Source organism: Monodelphis domestica, chromosome 2 (genome assembly GCF_027887165.1).
Source record: "Monodelphis domestica isolate mMonDom1 chromosome 2, mMonDom1.pri, whole genome shotgun sequence".
Lineage (NCBI taxonomy): Eukaryota > Metazoa > Chordata > Mammalia > Didelphimorphia > Didelphidae > Monodelphis > Monodelphis domestica.
Genome location: NC_077228.1, coordinates 442,191,808 through 442,216,224, shown reverse-complemented (window position 1 = coordinate 442,216,224; position 24,417 = coordinate 442,191,808). Strand labels below are relative to the sequence as shown.

The window sequence follows — 24,417 nt, the reverse complement described above, 5'->3', positions numbered from 1 at the left end:
TGAAAATATTTTTGCTTATCTCTAACTGCCTTGTGTTTGCCCCTCTCATGGTTGACCCTCTTCATCAAGGTCTTCAGCAACCTGAAGCACCATCAACCAGCCAGACTTGACATTATCATCAAAACCACAGCCATTCTGTTCCTTCTCTTTGCCATGCCTTGTAGAGTTTTGTTGATGTTCTTGGACTTCCAAGATGAATGCAATGAATTTCTGTCTATATTATTTACATATTTGAATTTGTAGCAGTCCAGCCCATAGTTATTGTGGAGAGACAAGGATTGTGAGTGAGCACATGGCCATCCTGCGCATGGCAATGAACTCTATTCCCAGTGTGGCTGAAGTTAGGGTGCGAAACCTTGCTTCCCTTTGTCTCAGTCACCTGAGGATAATAACTCCACCTTCACCTTCTCATAATTTGCAATTATCCAATGGCAATATACTATGTAACTCATCTATATGTATTGAGGCATCATGTAACTTATCAATATGTGTTGAGTTCATTTGCATATCAAAGAGAATAAAAGAAAGGGACTGCAGCCAGCTCCTCCCACTTTGAGGACATGGACAGGTTATTTAACTCCCATTTGCCTTCACCTTTCCTGATTCCACTTCCTACTCCCTGGCTGCACTTAGTGCCCTCTTTCCCAAAATATCTTGCATAATACTACTTTGTATTTGTTTGTAGGCCATTGCCTAGCCCTTACTGCTCTTCTGCCTTAGAACCAATACACGGTATTGATTATAAGGTAGAAGATAAGAGTTAAGAAAAAAAGAATATAAGATGATGCCTTTTTCACATCAACAGTTTTGCATCTGAAGGAGACAGAAAAGGAACTTATTAAAATATTAAAAAATGAAAGTGTGGAGAAATGAAGTTTTCAGAGACATAAAATGTTAAAAGCACTAATTTGAAGACTAAGAAACTTTTCCCTTTTATTGCCCAGAACCAGAGTGCCAAGCTACTTCCTTGACATGTCCACATTCTGTTGTTACTTACCCTCACAAACCTCTTATAGTATCCAGCTCTATTTTCTGTTCTGTCTTCATCCATTATTATATAAACTTCCTGAGGATAGGAACTGCCTTCCTTGTTAGTATTTTTATTTTCAGCACTTAGAAGTATCTGTATATTATTATATAATTATATATCATATAAATATATAAACAATTATTCACAAAATATAAATAAATATAAAAATTATATGTGTATATTAAATTATTATATGTGATAATATCTTAACAAATTATCTATCTGCTGTGGGAGTAGAACCGCAGAAGAAAAACATATGATTGATCACATGGTTTGATGGGGATATGACTAGGGTTTTGGCTTTAGGAATAATATGGAAATAGGTTTTGAACAATGATACATGTATAACCCAGTGGAATTGCTTGTTAGCTCTGGGACAAGGGAGGTGAGAGAGGTGGGAAAGAACGTGAATCATGTAAACATGGAAAAATATTCTAATTAAATTAAATTTAAAAAATAAATTAAAATAAAATGAGGGGAGTTGAACTAAATGGCTTCTGAATTCCCTTCCAGCTGAAAAAAAAAGAATAAATAATCTATCTACTCATTTACTTATCAATCTTATCTATCTCTCCATCTTTCTATCTTCCTATTTACCTGTCTACTTATCTATTTGTCTATCTGTTCATCCATCCATCCATCCATCCATCTACCCACCTATCTACTTACCTATCTAATTACAACCTGTCTACCGATCTTCTTGTCTGTCTGCCTATCTATCTATTTATCAATCTGTCTGTCTACCTAGCTACCTTTTTAGCTTTCTTCCTGTCTGTTTACCTACCTATCTAGCTATCTGTTTACCTACCTATCTAGCTATCTACCAATCTATTTGTCTACTTTGCTATTTATTTGTCTATCTGTCTAGCTAGCTACCTATCTGTCTACCAGTCTCTCTACCTACCTATTTATTTGTCTCTCTGTCTACCTTTTCAGCTTTCTTCCTGGCTATCTACCTACCTATCTATCTACCAATCTATTTTACTATTTAGCTATTTATTTGTCTGTCTATCTATCAACCTACCTGTCTACCTGTCTACCTTTTTAGCTTTCTTCCTGTCTGATTAACTATCTGTCTACCTATTTATCTAACTAGATACCAATCTATTTGACTCCTTAGCTATTTATTTATTTTTCTGTCTGTCTCTCTATCTATCTATCAACCTACCTGTCTACCTATCTACCTTTTTGGCTTCCTACCTGTCTGATTACCTATCTGTCTACCTTCCTATCTAACTAGCTACCAATCTATTTGACTACTTAGCTATTTATTTGTCTATCTCTCTGTTTGTCTAGCTAGCTAGCTAGCTTTCTGTCTACCAATCTATTTCTCTATCTACCTATTTATTTGTCTGTCTGTCTATCTACCTTTTTAAGCCTTCTTCCTGTCTGTCTACCTGTCTCCCAAACTATCTGTCTATCTATTTACCTACTTACCAGCCTGTCTACCTATCTATTTATCTGTCTATCTGCTATCAGTCTACCACTATCAGACCTCACCCCTCAATTCTTTTCAGGGAGGTAGAAGGGGGGCATGTCTTATGATTTCACTGCTTCATAGGAAATACCAATTCTAAATCATTCATCGTATAGAAAGACTCTTTTTCTCTGCAAATTAAAGCCTTGTACTATTAACCAAGATACTGAGAAGTTAATCACCTTCTGGAGAAAAGCACACAACCGCCATGTTGGAGGTTCAGGCCTTGAACCTGGGCTTTTCTGACCCCAGGGTCAGCTCTCTGTCCATTACAGGCTGCTTCTCAGACCTCTTCATTAGATATTAAGAAAACATGTCAAGGGGTTAAATGTCTTAGCCAAGGTCACACAGCTAGTAAATAGTTTCTCAGTCCCTCAACTCCCTCATGGATTCTTTCTCTATGAAGAGACCTAGCACTGGATGGAAGAAAATTGGGTCTGAACCAGGTGAGAAAGACTCTCTATCTTGGGACAGAATAAAGGACAGGAAGAGATGGAGAAGGAAGAGCAGCCAGTAACTAAAAATGCCCTGGCATCTCCACTGTACCAATGAGTTGGAACTGGAATGAAAGAGCTAGCACGGTATTCTGAAAAGTACAATAGACTCACCATCAGGAATGCTTGGGTTCAAATCCCATTTCTGATCCCTTTTGGTGTATCGTCATAGGTAGTCGCATTTCTCCGGGCTTCAGTCTCTTCACCTATAAAGATGAGAGAATATCTATCACTACACTTTTGTGGCCTTGAAGCATCATACAAATGTGAGCAATTATTACAGAAGTCAGGAGTCCTGGGTTTTTAATTCAGTATTCTGCCACCAACTAGCTATCTGACCTTCTCTGAGCCTCCCTGTGCTTCACACTCCTTACCTGCAGAAGGAAGGAGCTGGACTAGGTGATCTCTCCGGTCCTTTGCAGGTCGATAGCTCTGATTTGGTGAACTTGAGATCAGAACCCCTGCCTCCCAGAGTAGTTGGGAGGCTCAAATAAGTAAACATATGCCAAGCAGTTAGCAAACCTTAAGGTGCTATTGAAATTGTATAGAGAGAAATAGAGAGAGAAAGCGATAGCTATTATTCTTTATTATTGTGATATAAAATATCTTAGATTGTGCTGCTAGAGAACTGGAATTTGGTTGGTTGGTTTCACTCAAATTGAGCCATCCTAGCATTTCAGAGTAATTCTTCTTCAGAGTAATTCAGAGTAAAAGCCACTCTGTCTTGCCTGCTCATACTGACTTTTTCCCAAAGCAGTGATGTACCACACTGGGTGGGGATGGGGTGGGACAGAAGGAAGTGGGGGAAATAAAGTGATATCAACGTCTACCCCATGAGCAGCTAAGTCCAGTCCAACGCCCTCTGACGTCCGGAACAGCATAGACCACTAGAATTTCAGTTGCAAAGAAGAGAGATTTTAAATCTCACTGGACATAGACTTAGATTGTTGCCAGATTGTTCTTAGCCCAGGAAGACTTCGATAATCTTTCTTAGTTGTTCCATTTTAAGTTCTCCATTCCACAGACAACAAAAAGACCCCGTTAGTTCTATCAGGTGCCCTTTGGGGTGACATTGTCTGAGGAGTGGGTGAGCACCTGGAGCCCCCCAAAAACCACCCTTCTAAAATTGGCCACTGCTCAGTTACACTGACTTCTGCCCAAAGAAGCTGTCTGCAGAGGAAAGCCATTGATCGGAGGATAACTCAAGATCGGACAGGATTCTTAACAGTAAGTTCACATTCAATTCGTCACTATATCAGAGAGAGAAGGGACCTGAGATCTCCATCTAAATTAACTCAGAGGAATGAACTGAGGTTAAGGAGAGAGGGTAAGAGAAAGGAATTAATGAGGGTAGGTATGTGCTTAGTGTTTTACCCAGCCAATGTCAAGGAAAAAGAACGAGCATAAGAACCTGGTTGCTTAGTTCTCATACTAAAGCTTTCACTTTCCCCCCAAGGAAATACAATTTATCTTCTTTAGTGTACTGTTATTTTTTTGGTTGTTTTGTTTTTTTAACTCTTACCTTCTGTCTTAGAATTGAAACTAAATATCATTTCCAAGGCAGAAGAGCAATAAGAGCTAGGCAGTTGAAAGTAAGGTGACTTGCTCAGGGTCACACAGCTAGGAAGTATCTTAGGCTGGATTTGAATCCACAACCTTCTGCTTCCAGATCAGCCTCTCTACTGAGCCACCTGGCTGCCCCTAGTGTACTATCAATTGGCATCTTGAGCTTGTTCATGTGTTTTAACTTCCTCTTCCTAGGATATGGGTAGAATGTCAATTATTTCCCTTTTCCTACCTATAATTTCATTTTTTCAAGATTTGGAGACTCTGCCAACTCTCTAATGCTTAGGTACTAAGTTAGAAAAAGAATTAAAGTCTGCTTCAGGTCTGCTTCGACTGATGATTTCACAGGTCCTTGATGGGCTGACATATTATTTTAATTTAATTTCTCATTTTTTCATTTTCCTCTGATATAACCGATATTTTTGCCCTTTGACTGATCCTCCTACTACACCCTATCAGTTTATTCAGTTTGGGGTACCTGCGTCCCCTCCTCAGCCAATAAATATCTATTAAGTCAGGTATCATGCCAAGTGTCAGGCATACAAAGAAAAGCAAAAGACAGTTTCTATCCTCAAAATTCTTAAGGAAATACCATTTCCCATAAAGCCTTAGTGTTTTATAAATGTCCATTTGGGATTTCTACTCCTAGTAAATCATGGCAGACAAATATCAACATATTGATTACAGTGGCAAAACTTGTAAGGACATAAGAAAAGGTGTTTCACTATTAGATTCCTACTAGATTAACAGTGCTTTGCATGTAGCAGGAATTTATTGAACACTTGTTGATTGATTAAATTGCCCACTGACACTGGATGGCTATAGCTATAAACAAGGGTCTGTTAAGGTACCTAGCAGGAAAACCAGCAACAACAGCAATTAAAAGTTCTCTGTGAGGAAGCAGCTGGGTAGCTCAGTGGATTGAGAGCCAGCCCTAGAGATGGGAGGTTCAAATCTGACCTCAGACACTTCCCAGCTGTGTGACCCTGGGCAAGTCACTTAACTAGCCCCCCCCTTCCCCCCTTTGCCTAGCCCTTACCACTTAACCAAAGACAGCCTTGGAACCAATACACAGTATTGATTCTAAGATGGAAGGCAAGGGTTTAAAAAAAAAAAGTTCTCTGTGCTTTTGTACTCCACATCTCTGCCTACTGAAATCTCTGCCTTCAAGGCACTAGTTTTTGGCATTAATTGTGCTTTTGTATTCTCTTCTATTGTCAAATTTTCTTTCAAAATCCTTTATCTGCCGTGTCCTGAGATTTTATCACTTGACAATATTTTATGGAATTGTAGAAAATGAATCTGGAAGGGACGTTAGATACTATTGACTTCAACTCCTTATTTTACAAATTTGGAAATGGAGATCCAGGGAGGTAATCAGGCTTACCCCAAGTCAAAGTTATCCCAGATGCTTTAGGATTTCATGGTTAGAATGAGAGATCCTTAATTTGCTGATGTATTCATTTCGATTTTTATTCTTCAGTTTCCTATATTGTTCTGTTACTCAGTACATACCCTCAGTCTATTTCATTTGGGGCAAGACATAAGTACTCCTCCTTTTTAAATTTTCTTTACATAAACTCTTACCTTCTATCTTAGAATTGATACTAACTGTAGGTTCCAAGGCAGAAGAGTGGTAAGGGCTAGGCAGTTGAGGTTAAGTGTCTGAGGTAGAAAGTGTCTGAGGTCAAATTTGAACCCAGGACCTCTTGTCTCTAGCCACTGAGCCACCTAGCTGCCCATAAGTAGCCTTCTTAAAAATATTTTATCTCAAGCAGAACCAGGAGAACATTGTACACAGTAAGAGTAATCAACTGTGAAAGACTAAGCTGCTGTCTGCAATCCAATGATCTAGGACAATTCTGAAGATCTTAGGACAAAGAATACTATCCACCTCCAGATGAGGTTGGAGTCAGATGCAGATCAAAACAAATGATTTTTCACTTTAGTTTATTTGGGTTTTTATTTTGTTTTTTTAAAAAATATGATTATTCTCTTACAAAAATGAACAATATAGAAATATGTTTTGCTTGATAATACATGTATAACCCAAATCAAATTGCTTACCATCCCCAGGAAGGGGGAGGGAGAGAAAGGAGGTAGACAATTCGGAACAGATAATTTCAGGAAACTAAAGTAGAAAATTATTATTACATGTAATTCTTAAAATAAAATCTTTACCCCCCAAAAAAATGAAAGCAAATCTCTTATCAAAGTAAATCAGTAACAAATGAACTTTGAATACTTATTTTAGCCTAAGGAATGGAGCTAGCTCCAAGTGACTTATAAAAGTCAATTATTACATTTTCAGTGAGATATTTATATCAGAAATTGGCAAATCCTACAAAGCTGGGCATGATTTCTAGTCTTGTTAAGTGTCTGTTCTTTAAAAAGTGATGGAAAATGTAAATAATAAGATTAAACTTTTTAAAGTATCTTTTTTAAAAAAGAATATTTTCTTTCCAGGAACAGCTGAGTGGCACAGTAGATAGATTGCCTGGAGTCAGGAGGACCTGGGTTCAAATGTGGCCTCAGACAATTCCTAGCTGTTTGAGCCTGGGCAAATCAGTTAACCCTGTTTTCCTAGACCTTGTCCTTCTGCCAGAGTTGTTACTAAGACTGAAAGTAAGGGTCAAAAAGAAAGAAAGAATATTTCATTTTCCATAAAGCCTTTGCCTTTTTGAAATATCCATTTTGGGAGAGGATGTCCCATCTCTAGGTCTGGTTCTCAATCCACTGAGCCACCCAGTTCCCCTTTTCCCCTCTTTTTCAAAAGAGTTCTTTTTGCCTTTCTCTTAAATATTGCCACTTCAATATAATTATGAGGTCATAGGAATTAGGGCTAGGAAAGCCCTCAGATAATAGCAATTTGATTCCCTATTTAGAAATTTAAAGAAGAAAGATAAAGTAACTTGTCCAAGGCCTCATGGTAGTAAAGCTCAACTTGGCTAATTTAAAAACGGGAAGCCTTTGTGAGAAACAAAATTGTTTCAAGAAGGCTATCCACGTCTTGCCCAAAAGAAAGCGATAAAGAGCATATACAGAGTAAGAGGAGACTTTATAGAGCAAAAATGTGCTCAATTCAACCTGGTATAAGAAGAAACTTATCAAAATATTTATTCCTTTACTAAAGGTCTTGCTGGAAAGCAGAAATCCTCCTTTTACAACCTTAGTTTGATTCTAACTGTCTTTCCTACTTGTACTATAATAATGTCTCTAAGCCTCAGTTTCCTCATTTGTCAAATAAAGGGGGTGCATTGGACAACCTCTGACATCTTTAACACTTCAATCCTATAAAGATGTGTGGGACTAGAAAAGCACAGGGGCAGCTCATTGGTACAGCGGATAAGGAATTAGGTGCCGAGTCTGGAGTCAGGAAGACTTCATCTTCCTGGGTTCAAATCTGGTTTCAAACACTTACTAGCTGTGAGACTCTGGGCAAGTCACTTAACCCTGTTTGCCTCAGTTTCCTCATCTGTAAAATGAGCTAGAGAAGAAAATGGCAAGCTACTCTAATATCACTGTTTAGAAAACCCAAAATGAAGTCATGAAGATCAGAAATGACTGAAAAAGACTGAACACCAACAAAAAGCATCTTCCCCGAGGAAAAGTATAATCTCTAGTTTCCTAGACCAGCTCACAGAAGCCTCTTTAACACATACATTATATGATTTTGAAACCTAAAAGCAAAGTTTCATTAGAAAAATTAATTCATGTGCGTCAGCTATGGAGGGAAAGAACATGAATCTTGTAACCAAGGAAAAATATTTTAAATTAGTTAATTAAATAATTTTTCCATTAAAATTTTTAAAATAAAAATAAAATAAAATGTAAAGAATTTGACCCCTTAAAAATTAATTCAGAATTCCAGCTTTGGATACTAGAAACATATCTTCCTCCTCCCCTCCTCACCCAATTGCAGACCTAGTAGAAAAAGTAGATTTATTCTCCATCCCTTTGCTTCTGGGTCATTGGAATAGAGACTTACTCAGCTCCAACCTATTGTCTGGGACCTGCGATATTGCAAGTGGAAAAACTGAAAGGGTTGAAAAAGGCAGAGACAAACTCTGCCTGAAGGTTGATTTTTCTGGAGTGAAGAAAAAGTTGGGGATAGGTGAGGGATGGCGCTGGAGATTGAAGTTGGGAGTAAGGATAAGGATGCTGCAAGAGCCAGGAATATACAGAGGAAAGTAATAGTGAGGATCCTAGCTGGGGGTGCTACTGTGGCTTCTCCTTCCCAATCCCATTTTCATCTTTTCTCCTTATCCTCCTCCTTTCTCACTTCCTTCACTTCTTTTTTCCTACAAAATTCCAGGGATTGTTCAGTCTCCTTTCCTTTCCATCCCAACTAAGCCTCTGTCTCTTTTCTCTACTGCAGAAGAATGAACATATACGTTCAATTCAATACTTATTAAGTCAAAGGTAAGTTTCTTAATATGTCCTCCTGAGGAAAACATAAGGATGAAGTCAGGCACAGACCCTGACCTCAAAAAACTTACGCTCTTAGGGGAATGTAGCCCATTTTCTTGTCCCTATTTCTGTCAAGACTTTGAGAGTCTGACTGATGTTATTGGACTTCTAAGATGAAAACTTCCAATATGAGTTTGGGGACAGCATTATTTATAAATATTTGCATTTATTCTCTTGTATTAATGGTACCATTAGCCCAGTTGTCTATTTGGTGGTAGGTTGGTTCAGGAGGCAGAGAATCAGAGTCTCTGAAAGGCACATTGCAAATGGTCTTTGAGTATAACCCATGTCCGTGTGTGAAATAAACCCTGGATACTCCAGTGCCTCAGAGGCACAGAGAAGTAAACAATCCATGAGGAGAGGCTCTAAATGAACACCTTAATGCAAATACCAACAACATGGAAATGGGTTCAGATCAAGGATCCACGTGATACCCAGTGGAATCACGTGTCGGCTATGGGAGAGGTGGCGGGAGGCAGGGAGGAAAAGAAAATGATCTCTGTTTCCAATGAATAATGTTTGAAAATGACCAAATAAAATAATGTTTAAATCTGAAAAAAAAATAAGTAAACAATCCAGCTGTGTTCTGTGTCAAACACTAGCAATCTAGAAAATGGATTCTCAGTCAGGGAAGAAAATATTGCTGCCTATCTTGCAGGCAATGTTTAAAATCCCCTCTGTACCTCCAAGAGAATCTACAGCCATACAAAAGTATTGTAAATATATGTCCTGATGGGAATATCTTTATTGCTATTAGTTCATTCCATTCACCAACTTTGGTGAATGTCTTCTAATACTGTCTTCTCTGATGGATACTGGTAAATAGTTTTATTTGTTTTCAAAAAGCCCTACATCTACCATTACCCCCATTTACTGTGCCACACTGTCCCTCCACAATAATTGAACTCCTAGCAAATGCCTGGCATATAATAGGCACCTTTAAAATGATTGATGATTGACAAATTGATCTTTAAGGTCCCTACCAGCTCTAAAGTCAATGAACCTATGATTTAATCATTAAATACCATTGATATCTCTCTATATACTATTTTCTATCTCTGCTGACAGGTGTGATTAGAAGAATTGATGATTTCTAGATAATGATGCTATCCTCAACCAGCAGGCCATCCATGGAGTCCACAACAGATGCCCAGAGCCATGGGAATGGGTCTTATTTGAATTCACAATCAACAGAAATGATCTTAGCCTTTGTTTCTCTGTTCATCACCCTGTTGGGAACAGCTGGCAATGGATTTGTCATCTGGTTTCTCCTCTTTCACTTCAAGAAGAATCCTTTTACTGTTTACATCCTACACCTTTCAATTGCTGACTTGACTTTCCTTCTTTGTGCATTCACTACTATAATAGGAATAATAATTAGCTACAATTTTAGTACTGGACCATTCAAGATTGAAGTTTTTCTGATCATTTTTTATGTGCTGGTTCTATTTGGCTACAACACTGGCTTCTACCTCTTGACAGCCATCAGTGTAGAGAGGTGTCTTTCAGTCCTTTACCCCATTTGGTACCAATGCCAACGCTCCAAGCACCAATCTGCTATTGTCTGTACCATACTGTGGGTATTCTCTGTTTTTATGACCTCATTAGAAGCCTTTATGTATGTGTGGGAAATAGGATTCTCTGTTAGAATTTATATTGTTTTGCAAATAGTTGTGCTTATCTTGAACTTCCTTGTGTTTGCCCCTCTCATGGTCATCTCCAGCTTGACCCTCTTCATCAAGGTCTTCTGTAACCTGAAGCACCGCCAACCAGCCAAGCTTTACATTATCATCATAACCACAGTCATTCTGTTCCTTCTCTTTGCCATGCCTTGTAGATTCTCATTGATGATGTCTAACCTTAAAGCTATAAACCATGAGTCTGTAAGAGTGTTATTTCCATATTTTACTCTATTATCCTTTGTCAATAGTAGCGTTAATCCAATTGTCTATGTGGTGGTTGGTAGACTCAGGGGACAGAGAACTAGGAAGTCTCTGAAAGATACATTGCAAAAGGTCTTTGAGGATAAGTCACACCCAAGAGTGAGATCATAGGATCATAGATTCATTCCAAATTTAGTGCCCCTCACTGAAAAAAATCCTACTCTGTATTATACTACCAACAATTTAGAAAATATATTCCCAGCCATGTTATGAAAAAAATGCTGAGGGCAGCTGGGTAGCTTAGTGGATTGAGAGCCAGACCTAGAGATGGGAAGGTCCTAGGTTCAAATCTGGCCTCAGACACTTCCCAGTTGTGTGACTCTGGGCAAGTCACTTGACCCCCGTTGCCTAGCCCTTACCACTCTTCTGCCTTGGAACCAATACACAGTATTGACTCCAAGATGGAAGGTAAGGATTTATAAAATAAGTGAATAAAAAAGAAAAAAGGAAAGGAAAAAAATGCTGCCTATTTAAATAAACAACATTTTAAATTCCCTTTGCAATTTTTAAAAAATCCTTACCTTCTGTCTTAGAATTAATACTGTGTATTGATTCCAAGAGGGTTTTAAATATTGTGCATTGATTCCAAGATAGAAGAGCCATTAAGGGCTAGGTAATTGGGGTTAAGTGACTTGCCTAGGGTCACACAGATAGGAAGTGTCTGAAGCCAGATTTGAACCCAGGACCTCCCATCTCTAGGTCTGGCTCTCAATCCACTAAACCTTCTAGCTGCCTCCTCCCTTTATATTTTCTAAGGAAGATACCATAAACATATATACTGATGATGCTATCTTTAAAGTTCTTAACCCATTCTGCTTACTTCAGATCCTATTCTCCATACTAAAACTTGAGAAATAGTTTAATTATTTTCAAAAGATATGTCCTGGAAACCTTTTTCTTTCTGTCTCTCCTAGCCTTCATCTCTTTCCTTACTTTAAGTCCCATGTCACCAATTGCCACCTAGACATGTCCATTTGCATGTCCCTAAGCATCTCAAACTTAGCATTGCCAAAAGCAGAAATTGTTGTCTTTTCCCTTAAATTTACAATATCCTTTTGCCTTCTGATTTCTGTGGATATCAGCCTTTAAGTCACCCAGGCTCCCATCCTTAAAGAATCTTTCCCTCTGCCAGTTTCCTTTTCCTTCTCTTATAAAAGGCAATGTGATTCAGCTGATAGGATGCTGGACTTGGAATTAGGAAGAGATGGGTTCAAATACCACCTTAAACACTTAAGAAACCCTGGGTAACTCTCTTAACTTGTCTTAAGCTTCTTCATCTATAAAATAAGGTTGGATTTAATGGTCTATCAGGTCCCTTAAATTAGAAATCTCTAATCTATGGCCTTAACTCTTCATTCTTCACTCTTCTCTTACCCTTAAGTAGAATGTGATCACCTTGTAACCATCTTCCCATTCAGTTATGTGCCAAATGTTATCAATTTTATTCCTACAATGTCTCTTGTATCTATCCTGTTCTTTCTACTCTTCCACCAATGTAGTTCAGACCTTCTTAACTAGACTATAGCCTCTTAATTGCTCTTCCTGGGGAAAATAATCACACAATCTTGCTGTTACTGTGTACAATGTTCTCCTGGTTCTGTTCATTTCACTTTGCATCAGTTGATGTAAGTCTTCATGTTTTATTCTGAAAGCATCCTTTTCATCCTTTCTTTTTTCCTTTTTTTTCCAACCAACTCACTCATTTTAGTATTTTTTAATTATATATAGAAACAATTTTTTAACAATTGATTTCTATTCTTTTGCAACCCAAATTCTCCCTTCCCCTCTCTTTCGTCCCTGCTCCCCAGGCAGCAAGCAATCTGATATAGATTATTCCAGTGTTGTCACACAGTACAAATTTCCCTATTCCTCATGTTATAAAAGAAGACATGTTACACATATAAGAAAAAAACTCATGAAGGAAATAAGGCAAGAAATGGATTGGCTTGATCTGCATTCATGCTCTAACAGTTCCTCCTATGGCTATGGATAGCACTTTTCATTATGAGTCCCTTGGGGTTGTCTTGGCTCCTTGAATTAGATAGTTTAGTTCTTCACAGTTGATCATTATACAATATTTTCATTGCTGTGCATATTCTCTTGGTTCTGCTCACTTCACTTTGCTCATTTCACATAAGTCTTTCCAAATTTTTCTGAAATTGTCCCATTTGTTTCTTACGGTAAAATAGTATTCCATTACAACCACTTACCACAACTTGTTCCGCCATTCCCCAACTGATACACATCCCTTCAGTTTCCAATTTTTTGCTGTCCCAAAGAGAGCTGCTATAATTTTTTTTTACATGTAGGTCCTTTTCCCTTCTCTATGATCTCTTTGGTATATAAACCTAGGGTAAAAGGATATCCACAATTTTAGAGCCCTTTGGGCATAGTTCCAAATTGCTCTCCAGAATGGTTGTATCAGTTCACAAGTCTACCCAAGAACCAATTATTGCAACAACAACAACAAAAAGAATATATTAGTGTCCTAATTTTTCTATCTCCCCTCCAATGTCATTTTCCTTTTCTGACATATAAGTCAATCTGGTAGGTGTGAGGTGGTATAGAGATAAATTTCTTAAACAAACAAGGGTTAGAGGATATCAGAAAAGATAAAATAGGTAAATTCAATTACATGATATGAAAAGGTTTTATCTAAGCAAAATCAATGCCTCTAAGAGAAGAAGGTAAACTATTCATTAGATAGGAGGTGGGAGCAGGGGAAGTACTTCGCACTAAATATCAGATTTCTTACAGACAAAAAAAGAGGGAATTAATAATAGGTAAGAATAAGAGTCAATCCCCATAAATAAGAGGTGTGAGAAAACAAGCTCATTGAACAACTATTAGTGAACCTCTGGTATTTATCTACCGATTGGTGAACAAGGTACTTTCCAGAATGTTGGTACCATTCCAGAAAGAAATTTGGATTGATATAAAAAAGTTAGCTAAACAGGACCCAGTTATACCATGGACAGACCTATACTCCAAAGAGATTAAAGGAAGGAGAAAAGACTTTATGAATGTACAAAAATATTTATAATAACTCTTTCTTGTGGTAGCAAAAACTGAAAACTTATGGCATACCCATCCATTTGGGAATGACTGAACAAACTATGGTATGTGAATGGAATGGAATGGAATGAGACTTCTGGTGCCAAGATGGCTCAGTGAGGAAGCCATCCTCCTCAACCCTCCCAAATTCCCCTCCAAACAGCAATGAATGTAATGGAATACTGTTGTGTTATAACAAATGAGGGAAAAGGTGATTTCAAAGAGATATGGAAAGACCCATATGAACTAAGGCAGAGTAAAGTCAGCAGAACCAAGAAAATAAATTATAAAATAACAACAATGTTGTAAAAGTAAACAACTCTGAAAGCCATTAGATCTCTAATCAATCCAATAAGTATCCATGTTCCCAGAGCACTATTGAGGAACTATTTACCTTCTATTTCTTTTTACCTACTAATGATGAACTATTTACCACCTGTCAGAGAATCGATGGCCTCAACATGCAAAATGAGATATGTTCTCTGGACATAGACAAGAAAGGAATTTGTCTGACTATGCCTGATTATGAACACTTATTGCAAGGATTTGGTTTTTTGGAGGGTTTTTTTTTTTTTACAATTTGGAAGGTACTCTCTGTCACCAAACTCTCTCTTAGAAATCATTTTTTCCCTCAAATAATTATGTTGTATCCAGCAGATTTATTATATTTAATTTACTATTTCACTTTTTCAAGTTCCAATTAGCTGCCCTTGTAGCAATCTCACAACCTTATCTATTGTTCCAATGCTTATTTAAGAGAGGCAATACCCCCTTCACTTTGAATAGAAGAGAACCAAGGAAAAGACTAGGACTATGTACTAATTATTGATTAATGGTTAAGAGTTTTAGTAATTGCTGTAACCAATTTCTATGGCTTAGGTTGAAATGTGTTTTGTATAGGCTTTGGTAGAAGAGCTTGTAAGACTTGACTATGTAACTGGTCTCACCTCTTGAAAGAGATTAAAATGATAGATGGAAGATGATTCAACCTGACCGGGAGGTGTTTTCCCTAGCACAGAATTTTTCTAGTAAGGGGAGGGGGTGTGGAATCTGTCACAGGACTTTCCAGAAGATGTGACTAACCCTGTGTTTTCCCCATTACTATGAATTCTAGAGACTCTTCTTGCAACTTAGCAAAATGGAAGTTCACTCTTCTAATAGAGATCCATCACAATCTTAGTTTAGTTTACATCACTGGACTGTATGTAACCACCAAACTGTTTAAAAAGCTCCTCTGCTTATAAGGTAGATCTTTTGTCACTGAGGAGCCACTGACCTCCATTATGGATAACCTTGCTAATAAAGAGATTATGGTTGGACTTTTGTGCCTCAGTTTCTCTTCACCACAGATTTTTGTCACAACAGAACCAAGAGCCACAAGGCCTTACAGGGAAGAAGTCCCTTTCCCCTCACTGAATTTTCAGATTCAGTAAGATATCCCAAGAGTGATCAAGGCAAAAAAGGATAAAGCTTCAGTTGACAGACCTCCTGAAAGCTTCTACGGCCAATTAAAGGATCATCATTCCAATTTGGGATCCACCAATTAGAATGTGTAACATAATGTCCACATATGCTCTACCATCTCTCAAAGGAACCTCCCTTATATGTCACCATGATTCTCCCAGAAGCAAACTCTCTCACAACTTAGTGTGGGGAGACACCCAGTATGTGCCAGGCCCCCATTACATGGGCACTAGTAAGTCACAGTCAAACTTAGGAACACCTTCTTTTCCAAAAGTTCATTTGTAGAGAAACCATGTGATACAGTGAAAAGGGCACTGGATTTGGTTTCAAAAGACCTGATCGGGAATCTGGGCTCTGTAAATTACTCCCTCTGTGGCTCTGGGCAAATTGTTTAAATTCTCTGGGTCCCAAGTTCACTCATCTGTCAAATGAGGGCATTGAACTAGATGGCCTCTGGATCCTTTCCAACTCTAACATTCTATGATCTGATGAAGTCAGTTATTTGGAACTCAGAAAACATTGTCCCAAAGGAAAAATGCTCTACAAGGTAGTTAGTTTCCCAGGCCAGCCCAAAGAAGCCTATTTAATCCATAAAATAGTTGAACATGGAAATTAATCACCATTTACAACTCAGTCCCAATGGGAAAATGCATTCAAAAATTATAACTCTGAATGCTCAAAATGTACTTTTCCTGGGCCCCCTCCTCAAGAATAGAATCTAATATTTATTCCTGGCTTACTGATAGATTATGGAAATGGAGTCAAAGTTCCAGTCCCTCTATGGAACAAGGGCTATAACACAGGAAGAAATTGAAAGGGCCTTGAGAATCAGTGGGTTTCCAAGAAAAATCTCAGGGCGAGGGATTTAGGTGAAGTCTCTGGCACTGAGGTTGTAGGGTATGGTGGATGTGGAGTTGGGAGGTCATTAGAAGTGAGAAACAAAGAGGTAGGGTTGGGGAAAAGAGTACTGAACATGCTTCTGCCACCAAACACTTTGGGGTTTCCTTTCTCTTGTTTCTCCTATTGGGCTCTAAAAAAGTCCCACCTAATAATCACATAATCAATAAGCCTGAGGAATGATTTCTTTATATTACAGACACCAACCCAGTTTCCCTCCAATCTCTTTTAGATCACTTAGTTTCTTTAAATGCATATCCATCCCATTTCCATATCCATCTATCCCATTTCTTCCTTCTTCCCCAGACCACCCCTGTTTCTACTAGGGCAGATTCCATTCCCAGCCACTTGACTCAAGTGGTTGTGGTGAAAAGACCTTTCCAAGATGGTGACCATAACCAATATATTCCTTAAGGCATAACAGAAATAGAAAGAGGAAAATGTTTCTTTGGCTGCTGTTGTATTTAATAGTAGTGCTAAATTAGACTGTGTAAGCAGGTAACCCAGGATAAGTAAGTCGATATGTGTAGATATGATGCCGATACATATATTCTGTTAAGAATTTATAATCCAAGTGTTGAATGATTGTCAAAGTCGAGAAATGAATGAACTTTGATTCTGCTGACTTGCCAAAGTCCTCTTATCCTATCCACTAAATGCCAGGCACCAGGAATTAAAAAACAATCTCTATCCTCAAACTTACAATCTAATAAGGGAGATGAGGAACACAAAGTACTACCCCAGCATTGGAGGGGGGGGGGAACAAATTTAAGGAAAGAGAAGTCATTTTTGGTTGGGGATTATCAAGGAAGATTCATTGAGAAGATAGTTGCCCCTAAACTTGAAGGCAGAGGAGGATTTCAAAAGACAAAGGCATGGAAAAAATGTGATCCAATCAAGAAAGAATATCCTACATCAGTAGATAAACGGGGAGAAGGAGAAAAAGGTGATCAAATAAAATATTGTTTAAAAAAAAAGGAGAAAAAGGATCAAGTAGTCTTTCTTTCTCCAGAATATAGTGTGTCAAGGGGAATAATCCAAGAAAGGCAAAGTAGTTTGAAATCAGATTCTGAGGGTCCTTATGTACCAGCAAAAGTAGAGTTAACAGTTTATCCTAAAAGCAATAGGGAGCCATGGAAAATTTTTGAGTTTTAGTGGGACCATGTAAGAAGCAGCATAGAATACTAAGAAAAGCACTAGATTTGGAGTCAGATGAGCTGGATTCAAATCCTGCCTCTAAAAGTAATTACAAAGGACATTAGGTATATCTCTTACCCTCAAGTCTAAGGTTCCTTCATCTGTAAAATGAGGTACTTGACTAGAAGATGTCTGAGGTACCTTCCTGCTCTACATGATATCATAGTTCAATGACCTGCATATTAGGAAGAATAATTTGGGAGTTGTGTGAAGAAATAGTTAGAGGAGAGAGAAGTCAGGAGGCCAGTTAGAAGCCTTTTTCAATAGACCAGGAGAAAGGAGAAGAGGGAACCAGAATAGTAGCAGTGAGAGGAAATGAAGAACAGCTGTGAGAGATGTTCTGACCCTAGAACCAGGCATCTGCCTGGATAAGAAGTTATAAGGAAGAGGGACGAGTCAAAGGTCATATGTGTACCCCAGAAAGAGTATCCTGCCCCGTAAAAAAAGTCAATTTCTAGAATGGGGACTGTATAGTTGGGATCTGAATGCATCCAAGTGTCCCAGGGTCTTGAGGGTCTTGCTTTTCCCCTAGATCTGCAATAGATATTAAAGAACATTTTTTAACACATGAAAACTATAAAACTTGGCATTCATTATATATCATCATGGAATGTCAGAGATGAAAGAAACATGAAAACTCCTTTAGTTCAGACATTTCCTTTGATCACCAAGAAGACAGAAGCCCCCGGAAATGACTTTCTCAAATAGCACATTATTGATCCACAACTTGCCAAGTTCCCTGATTGCTAGTGCAATACTCTTTTAGAAGCCTAAGATCACAAATTTAAAGCTAGAAAACACTTATCCTTACAAATGAAGAAACTGAGGCTCAGCCCACGTGACTTATTTGACTGAAGTTACACAGGTCATTCATTTCAGAGGCAGAATTTGAACCCAAATCTTCTGGTCCCAGAGTTGTTTCCACTTAACCATCTCAGAAAAAAAATACCAATTCTGTACCCTTTGTTTTAGATACAAGTTTCCAGAAATAATTTTAATTAATTTAACATGATTCTAAATTCAAACATTTCTAGTTTGATGAAAAAAAAATATCTTTGTAAAGATATTTTGTTTTACCAGTCACATGTAATAACAATTTTCCACATAAATTTTCTGAAGTTACATGATTCAAATTGTCTCCCTCCTTTCTTTTCCTCCCCCTTCCTGGGGTGGATAAGTAATTTGATCTGAGTTATACATGTATTATCATGCAAAACATATTTCTATATTGTTCATTTTTATAAGAGAATAAACATATAAAACTAAACTCCAAAAATAACAACCCAAATAAACTAAAGTGAAAAATCATATGCTTTGGTCTGAATTCTGACTCCAACAGTTCTTTCTCTGGAGGTGGAGAGCATTCTTTGTCCTAAGTCCTTCAGAATTGTACTGGAACACTGTATTGCTGAGAGTAGCTGAGTCTTTCACAGCTGATCATCCCACAATATTGTTGTTACTGTGTATAATGTTCTCCTGGTTCTGCTTATTTCACTCTGCATCAGTTCATATAGGTCATTCTGACTCTTTGAAGTCATCTTGTTCATCATTTCTTATGGCACAATAGTATTCCATCTCCATCATATACCACAATTTGTTCAGCCATTCCCCAAATGATGGACATTCCCTCGGTTTCCAATTCTTTGCCACCACAAAAAAGGCTGCTGTAAATATTTTTTTACAAGGAGGTCCTTTCCCTTGCCCTTTTTTTTAAATTTCTTTGGGATATAAACCAAGTAGTGGTATTACTGGATCAAAGGGTATGCACAGTTTTATAGCCTTTGGGGCATAGTTCCAAATAGCCCTCAGAGAGAAAAATATCCAAAATGACACAGGCAAGTCACTTGATTTCCTTGGGCCTCAGTTTCTTCATCTATAATGTGACTGGGTGGGAATAAGGCTGCCTAAATAATAGCTATCACATAGTGTTTCTAGAGTTTACTAAGTGTAAAGTGTCTCAAAAGTCTTAGAGCAATTCTAAGCTTAATAGTTTTAAGCTTAATTGCTTTTGGACACCCAGTATACATTTTCTCATTTAATCCTCACAACTAACTTGTAAAGATATGTTACAAGTATTATTATCCCCATTTTATTAAAAAAAAAAAAGACACTGACACTGAAAGAGTGATTTGTGGGAAATCAAATACCTAGCAATAGCCAATGTGGGATTTGGATCCAGGGCTTTCTAACTCCAGGTTTAGCCCTCTCTTTACCCTGCTGTGCTCTCTTTCACATAAGATTTCTAAGGTTTCTTCCAGTTCTAAATAATATGTCTATGATTCAATAAATACCATCTATACATATTGCCATCTCTGCCAACAGGTGTGAAGAAAAAAAAATTGATGATTTCTAACTAATGGAGCAGTCCCCAACCACTCTGCCTACTCTGGAGTCCATGGCTGATACCAGGAGCCAAGTGAATGGGTCTTCTTTGAAACAGGAACCATCAGAATTCTTAGAATATATTTCACTTTTCATTTCCCTGTTCGGAATAGTTGGCAATGGACTTGTCATTTATTTTCTCCTCTTCCACTTTAAGAAGACTTCCTTCATTGTCTACATCCTACACCTCTCAATTGCTGACTTGATTTTCCTTCTTTGTGGATCTACCTTTATTATAACAGATATAGCTCACTCTAATTCCAAACGTGATGCATTTAGATCAGACATGTTTCTGTTTATCTTCTGCATGCTGGTTCTGTTTGGCTATAACACTGGCCTCTACCTCTTGACAGCCATCAGTGTAGAGAGGTGTCTTTCAGTCCTTTACCCCATTTGGTACCAATGCCAACGCCCCAAGCACCAGTCAGCAGTGGTATGCGTCCTTCTTTGGTTACTCTCTATTGTTTTGACCTGGTTAGAAAGCTTTGTGTGTGTGGGGGAAGAAGAGCCAAGATTCCCTTTTAGAACATGTTCTATTGTGGAAATATTTTTGTTTATCTTGAACTTCCTTGTGTTTGCCCCTCTCATGGTCATCTCCAGCTTGACCCTTTTTATTAAGACATCTTGTAACCTGAAGCACCGCCAACCAGCCAAGCTTTACATTATCATAATAACCACAGTCATTCTGTTCCTTCTCTTTGCCATGCCTTGGAGAGTCATGTTGATGTTGGATAATTTACTGGATGAAAAAGATTCATTCTTATCTGCATTCTTTTCATATACAAATTTACTATCTTGTATCAATAGTACCATTAACCCAGTTGTCTACTTTCTGATTGGTCAGATCAGGGGGAAAAAAGCCAAAAAGTCCCTGAAAGATATATTGCAAAAGTCATTTGAGGATAAGCCATGCCCTATAGTGAGAGAGAGACCTGGGCATTATGAAATCGGTGCCCTTCACAGGCAACAACACTGAAGAAAAAAAAATTATGCCCTACATTACAGCATTAGCGACCCAGGAAAATCAGTCTTCAGCTAGTGTAAGAATGGGTTGCTACCTTTTTAAGTGGACAGGTTTTTAAATTCTCTTTGTACCTCCTAGGGAAGTAAAAAAAATGTAAAAATATTTACTTATAAGTCAATCTCACGTAGCCATTTCATTTACTTGCTTCTCTTTTCTATATCCTGCCTCCTAGGCTGGATATTCAGAAATTGTTTCAGTTATTTTAGAAACACTTTAGCCTGGACACTCTTCTCTCTGTCTCTGTCTCTATCTCTGTCTCTGTCTCTATCTCTGTCTCTCAGTCTCTCTGTCTCTGTCTCTGTCTGTCTGTCTGTCTCTCTCTCTCTCTGTCTCTGTCTGTCTGTCTGTCTGTGTGTCTCTTTCTCTTTCTGTCTCTCTGTCTCTCTCATGATCTCTGTACAGAGATCCCAAATCTACATATGTGGCCTTTTTCTCTTTCTTCATCTCCAGTCTTATATTATCAGTTACCTACTTGATATCCTCAACTGAGTGTCCCATAGGCATCTCAACCTCAATATATCCAAAACACAGTTCACTCTTTCCCTCTAAAACTTCTCTTCCTAATTTCCCAATTTTTCATCCATTTCACCTCCACAACATCTCTAATATTCCTTCTTTTCTCTACACACATTTCTCTTGCACATTAGTACAAGCTCTTCCTACTTGGACTACTTGGATTTTAAATTGGTCTACCTACTACACATTTGCCAGATCAATATTACTAACACATAAGTATATCTGTGCTACTTCTTGGTTCAAGAAGATCTAGTGGGTCACTATTACTTCCAAGATAAAATACAAACTCTTCAGGATGGTTCTTAAATCCCTTCCTAAGACAATTCCAGGTTACCTTTCAAAATTTAGATTCCATTCTTCTCCCTCATGTACTCTATGTTCCAGGCAGACTGACTACTTGCTTTCCTGTTTGTAGTATTCCATCTTCTATCTCTTGCCTTTCCAAAGATTCCCTCTTGTCTAGAATGCTCACTTTCCTTACCTACAATACTTGGAATTGTTTGTTAGATCAGTTTTGATATACTCAAAGATCCCAGCTTTTGGAATAAGAACTCACTGTTTAACAAAAAAAATCTAGGAAACTGAAAAACAGTATGGCAGAAACTAGGGATAGATCAATCAATATCTCACAACCTCTTCCAAGAAAAAGTCAAAATGGGTTTATGATTTAGATACAAAGAATGATACCATAGAGAGCATTATAAGATGTGAAATGAATAATTTTGATTTATATTAAATTTAAAAGCTTTTGTACAAACAAAACTAATGCAACCAAGATTAGAAAAGAAGCAACAAATTGCAAAAAAAAGAATTATAACAAATTTCTCTGATAAAGATCTAATTTCTCAAATCTATAGAGAATCAAGTCAAATCTATAAAACAAGTCATTCCCCAATTGACAAATGATCAAAGGATATGAACGAGCAATTTTCAGATGAAGAAATCAAAGCCATCAATAATCACATGAAAAAATGTTCTGAGTAACTCTTGATTAGACAAATGCAAATTAAAATAACATGGAGGTATGGAGGTACCACCTCAAACCTATCAGATTGGCTAATATGACAGTAAAGTGATAAATGTTGGAGAGGATGTGGCAAAATCGGGACACTAATGCATTGTTAATAGAATTGTGAACTGCTTTAACCATTCTGGAGGGCAATTTGGAATTATGCCCAAAGGGCTATAAAATTGTGCATATCCTTTGATAATACCACTTCTAGGATTATATTCCAAAGAGATAATAAAAAAGGGAAAAGATCTATTTATACAAAAATATATATAGCAGCTCTTTTTGAAGTGGCAAAGAATTGGAAATTGAAGAGATGTCCATCAACTAGAAAATGGCTGAACAAATTGTGGTGATGTTGGTGATGGAATACTATTGTGTTATAAGAAATGACAAGCAAGCTGACTTCAGAAAAAGTTGGAAAGATCTACATGAACTGATGCAGAGCAAAATAAGCAGAACTGGGGGAACATTGTACACAGTAATGGCAATATTGTGTGATAATCAACTATGAAAACTTGGCTACTTTGTGTAATTCAGTGATCTGGGACAAACCTGAAAGACTTATGACAGGGAATGCTATCCGCCTCCAGAGAAAGAACTACTGGAGTCAGATGGATACAGATCAAAGCATACTATCTTTCATATCAATGTATTTATGGTTTTATTTTGGAATTTTGGTTTTATATGAGTGTGCTCTTACAACAATGACCAATATAGAAGTGTGTTTTGCATGATAATAAAAATAAAATTAAAAAACTAGAGATTAAAATGTTTTTTTTTAGAAATAAAGAGATAAATCAGTGGAATAAATTATATGCACAATAACAGATGCAAATAAACACAGTAACCTTTTTGTTTGTTTGATATAATTAAATATCCCAGCTATTAGGTGAAGAACTCACTATTTGACAAAAGCTGTTGGGAGGAGGCAGGTGGGTAGCTCAGTAGTTTGAGAGTCAAGCCTAGAGACAGAAGGTCCTAGGTTCAAATTTGTTCAGACACTTCCTAGCTGTGTGACCCTGAGCAAGTCACTTAACCTCCATTGCCTAGCCCTTACTGCTCTTCTGTCTTAGAACCAATGCTCTGCATTGGCAGAAGGTAAGGGTTAAAAAAAAAACTGTTGGGAGGCAGCTGGGTAACTCAATGGATTGAGAGCTAGCCCTAGAAACGGGAGGTCCTAGGTTCAAATCTGGCCTCAGACACTTCCCAGCTGTGTGACCCTGGGCAAGTCACTTAACCCCTATTGCCTAGCCCTTACTGCTCTTCTGCCTTGGAGCCAATATACAGTATTGACTCCAAAATGGAAGGTAAGGGTTTTAAAATAAAAAATAAAAAATAAAACTGTTGGGAAAACTTGAAAGTAGTGTAGCAGGAACAAGGCATGGACCAACTTTTCATACTATATGCCAAGATAAGCTCAAAATGAGAGCGTGATTTAGACATAAAGGTGATATCATAAGCAAATTAGTGAATCGGGAGAAATTACTTGTTAAATATATCAATAATGGAAGTGTTCATGACTAAATAAGGAGATAGAGGGGATCACAGGAGATAGAATAATTTTATTACATGATTCTTTTTAAATGCACAAATAAACCCATACAGGTAAAATGATAAAAGTAAGAAACTGTGAAAAATATCTTTATAGTAAATTTCTCTGATAGAAGTCTCATCTCTAAGATATGTAGAGAATTGACTCAAATGTACAATAAGAATTTTCCCCAAAATAGGTCTTGATCAATAAATCAATGACACATGTAAAACCCAATGGAATTACTCATTGGCTGGGGGTGGGGGGGGTGAGAGAAGAACATGAATCATGGAACCATGGGAAAATATTCAAAATTAATTAATTAAATTAAAATTTTCTATTTAAAAAAATAAAAGATAA

At 37.6% G+C, this 24,417-nt stretch overlaps 2 protein-coding genes across 2 annotated transcripts; both read left to right on the top strand.

Annotated features, from left to right (window-relative positions):
• The first annotated feature begins 3,860 nt into the window (after positions 1-3,860).
• LOC100032458 (mas-related G-protein coupled receptor member H-like) lies at positions 3,861-17,170 on the top strand. The gene is made up of 2 exons (XM_001381428.3): positions 3,861-4,228; positions 10,106-17,170. The coding sequence occupies exon 2, from the start codon at positions 10,138-10,140 to the stop codon at positions 11,089-11,091; it is 954 nt and encodes a 317-aa protein (XP_001381465.3). The 5' UTR covers positions 3,861-4,228; positions 10,106-10,137; the 3' UTR covers positions 11,092-17,170.
• Positions 17,171-17,264: 94 nt separating this feature from the next.
• On the top strand, positions 17,265-23,254 carry LOC130453495 (mas-related G-protein coupled receptor member H-like). Its single transcript, XM_056819012.1, has one exon. It carries the CDS (start codon positions 19,949-19,951, stop codon positions 20,948-20,950), a length of 1,002 nt encoding a protein of 333 aa, XP_056674990.1. The 5' UTR covers positions 17,265-19,948; the 3' UTR covers positions 20,951-23,254.
• The last annotated feature ends 1,163 nt before the right edge of the window (positions 23,255-24,417 follow it).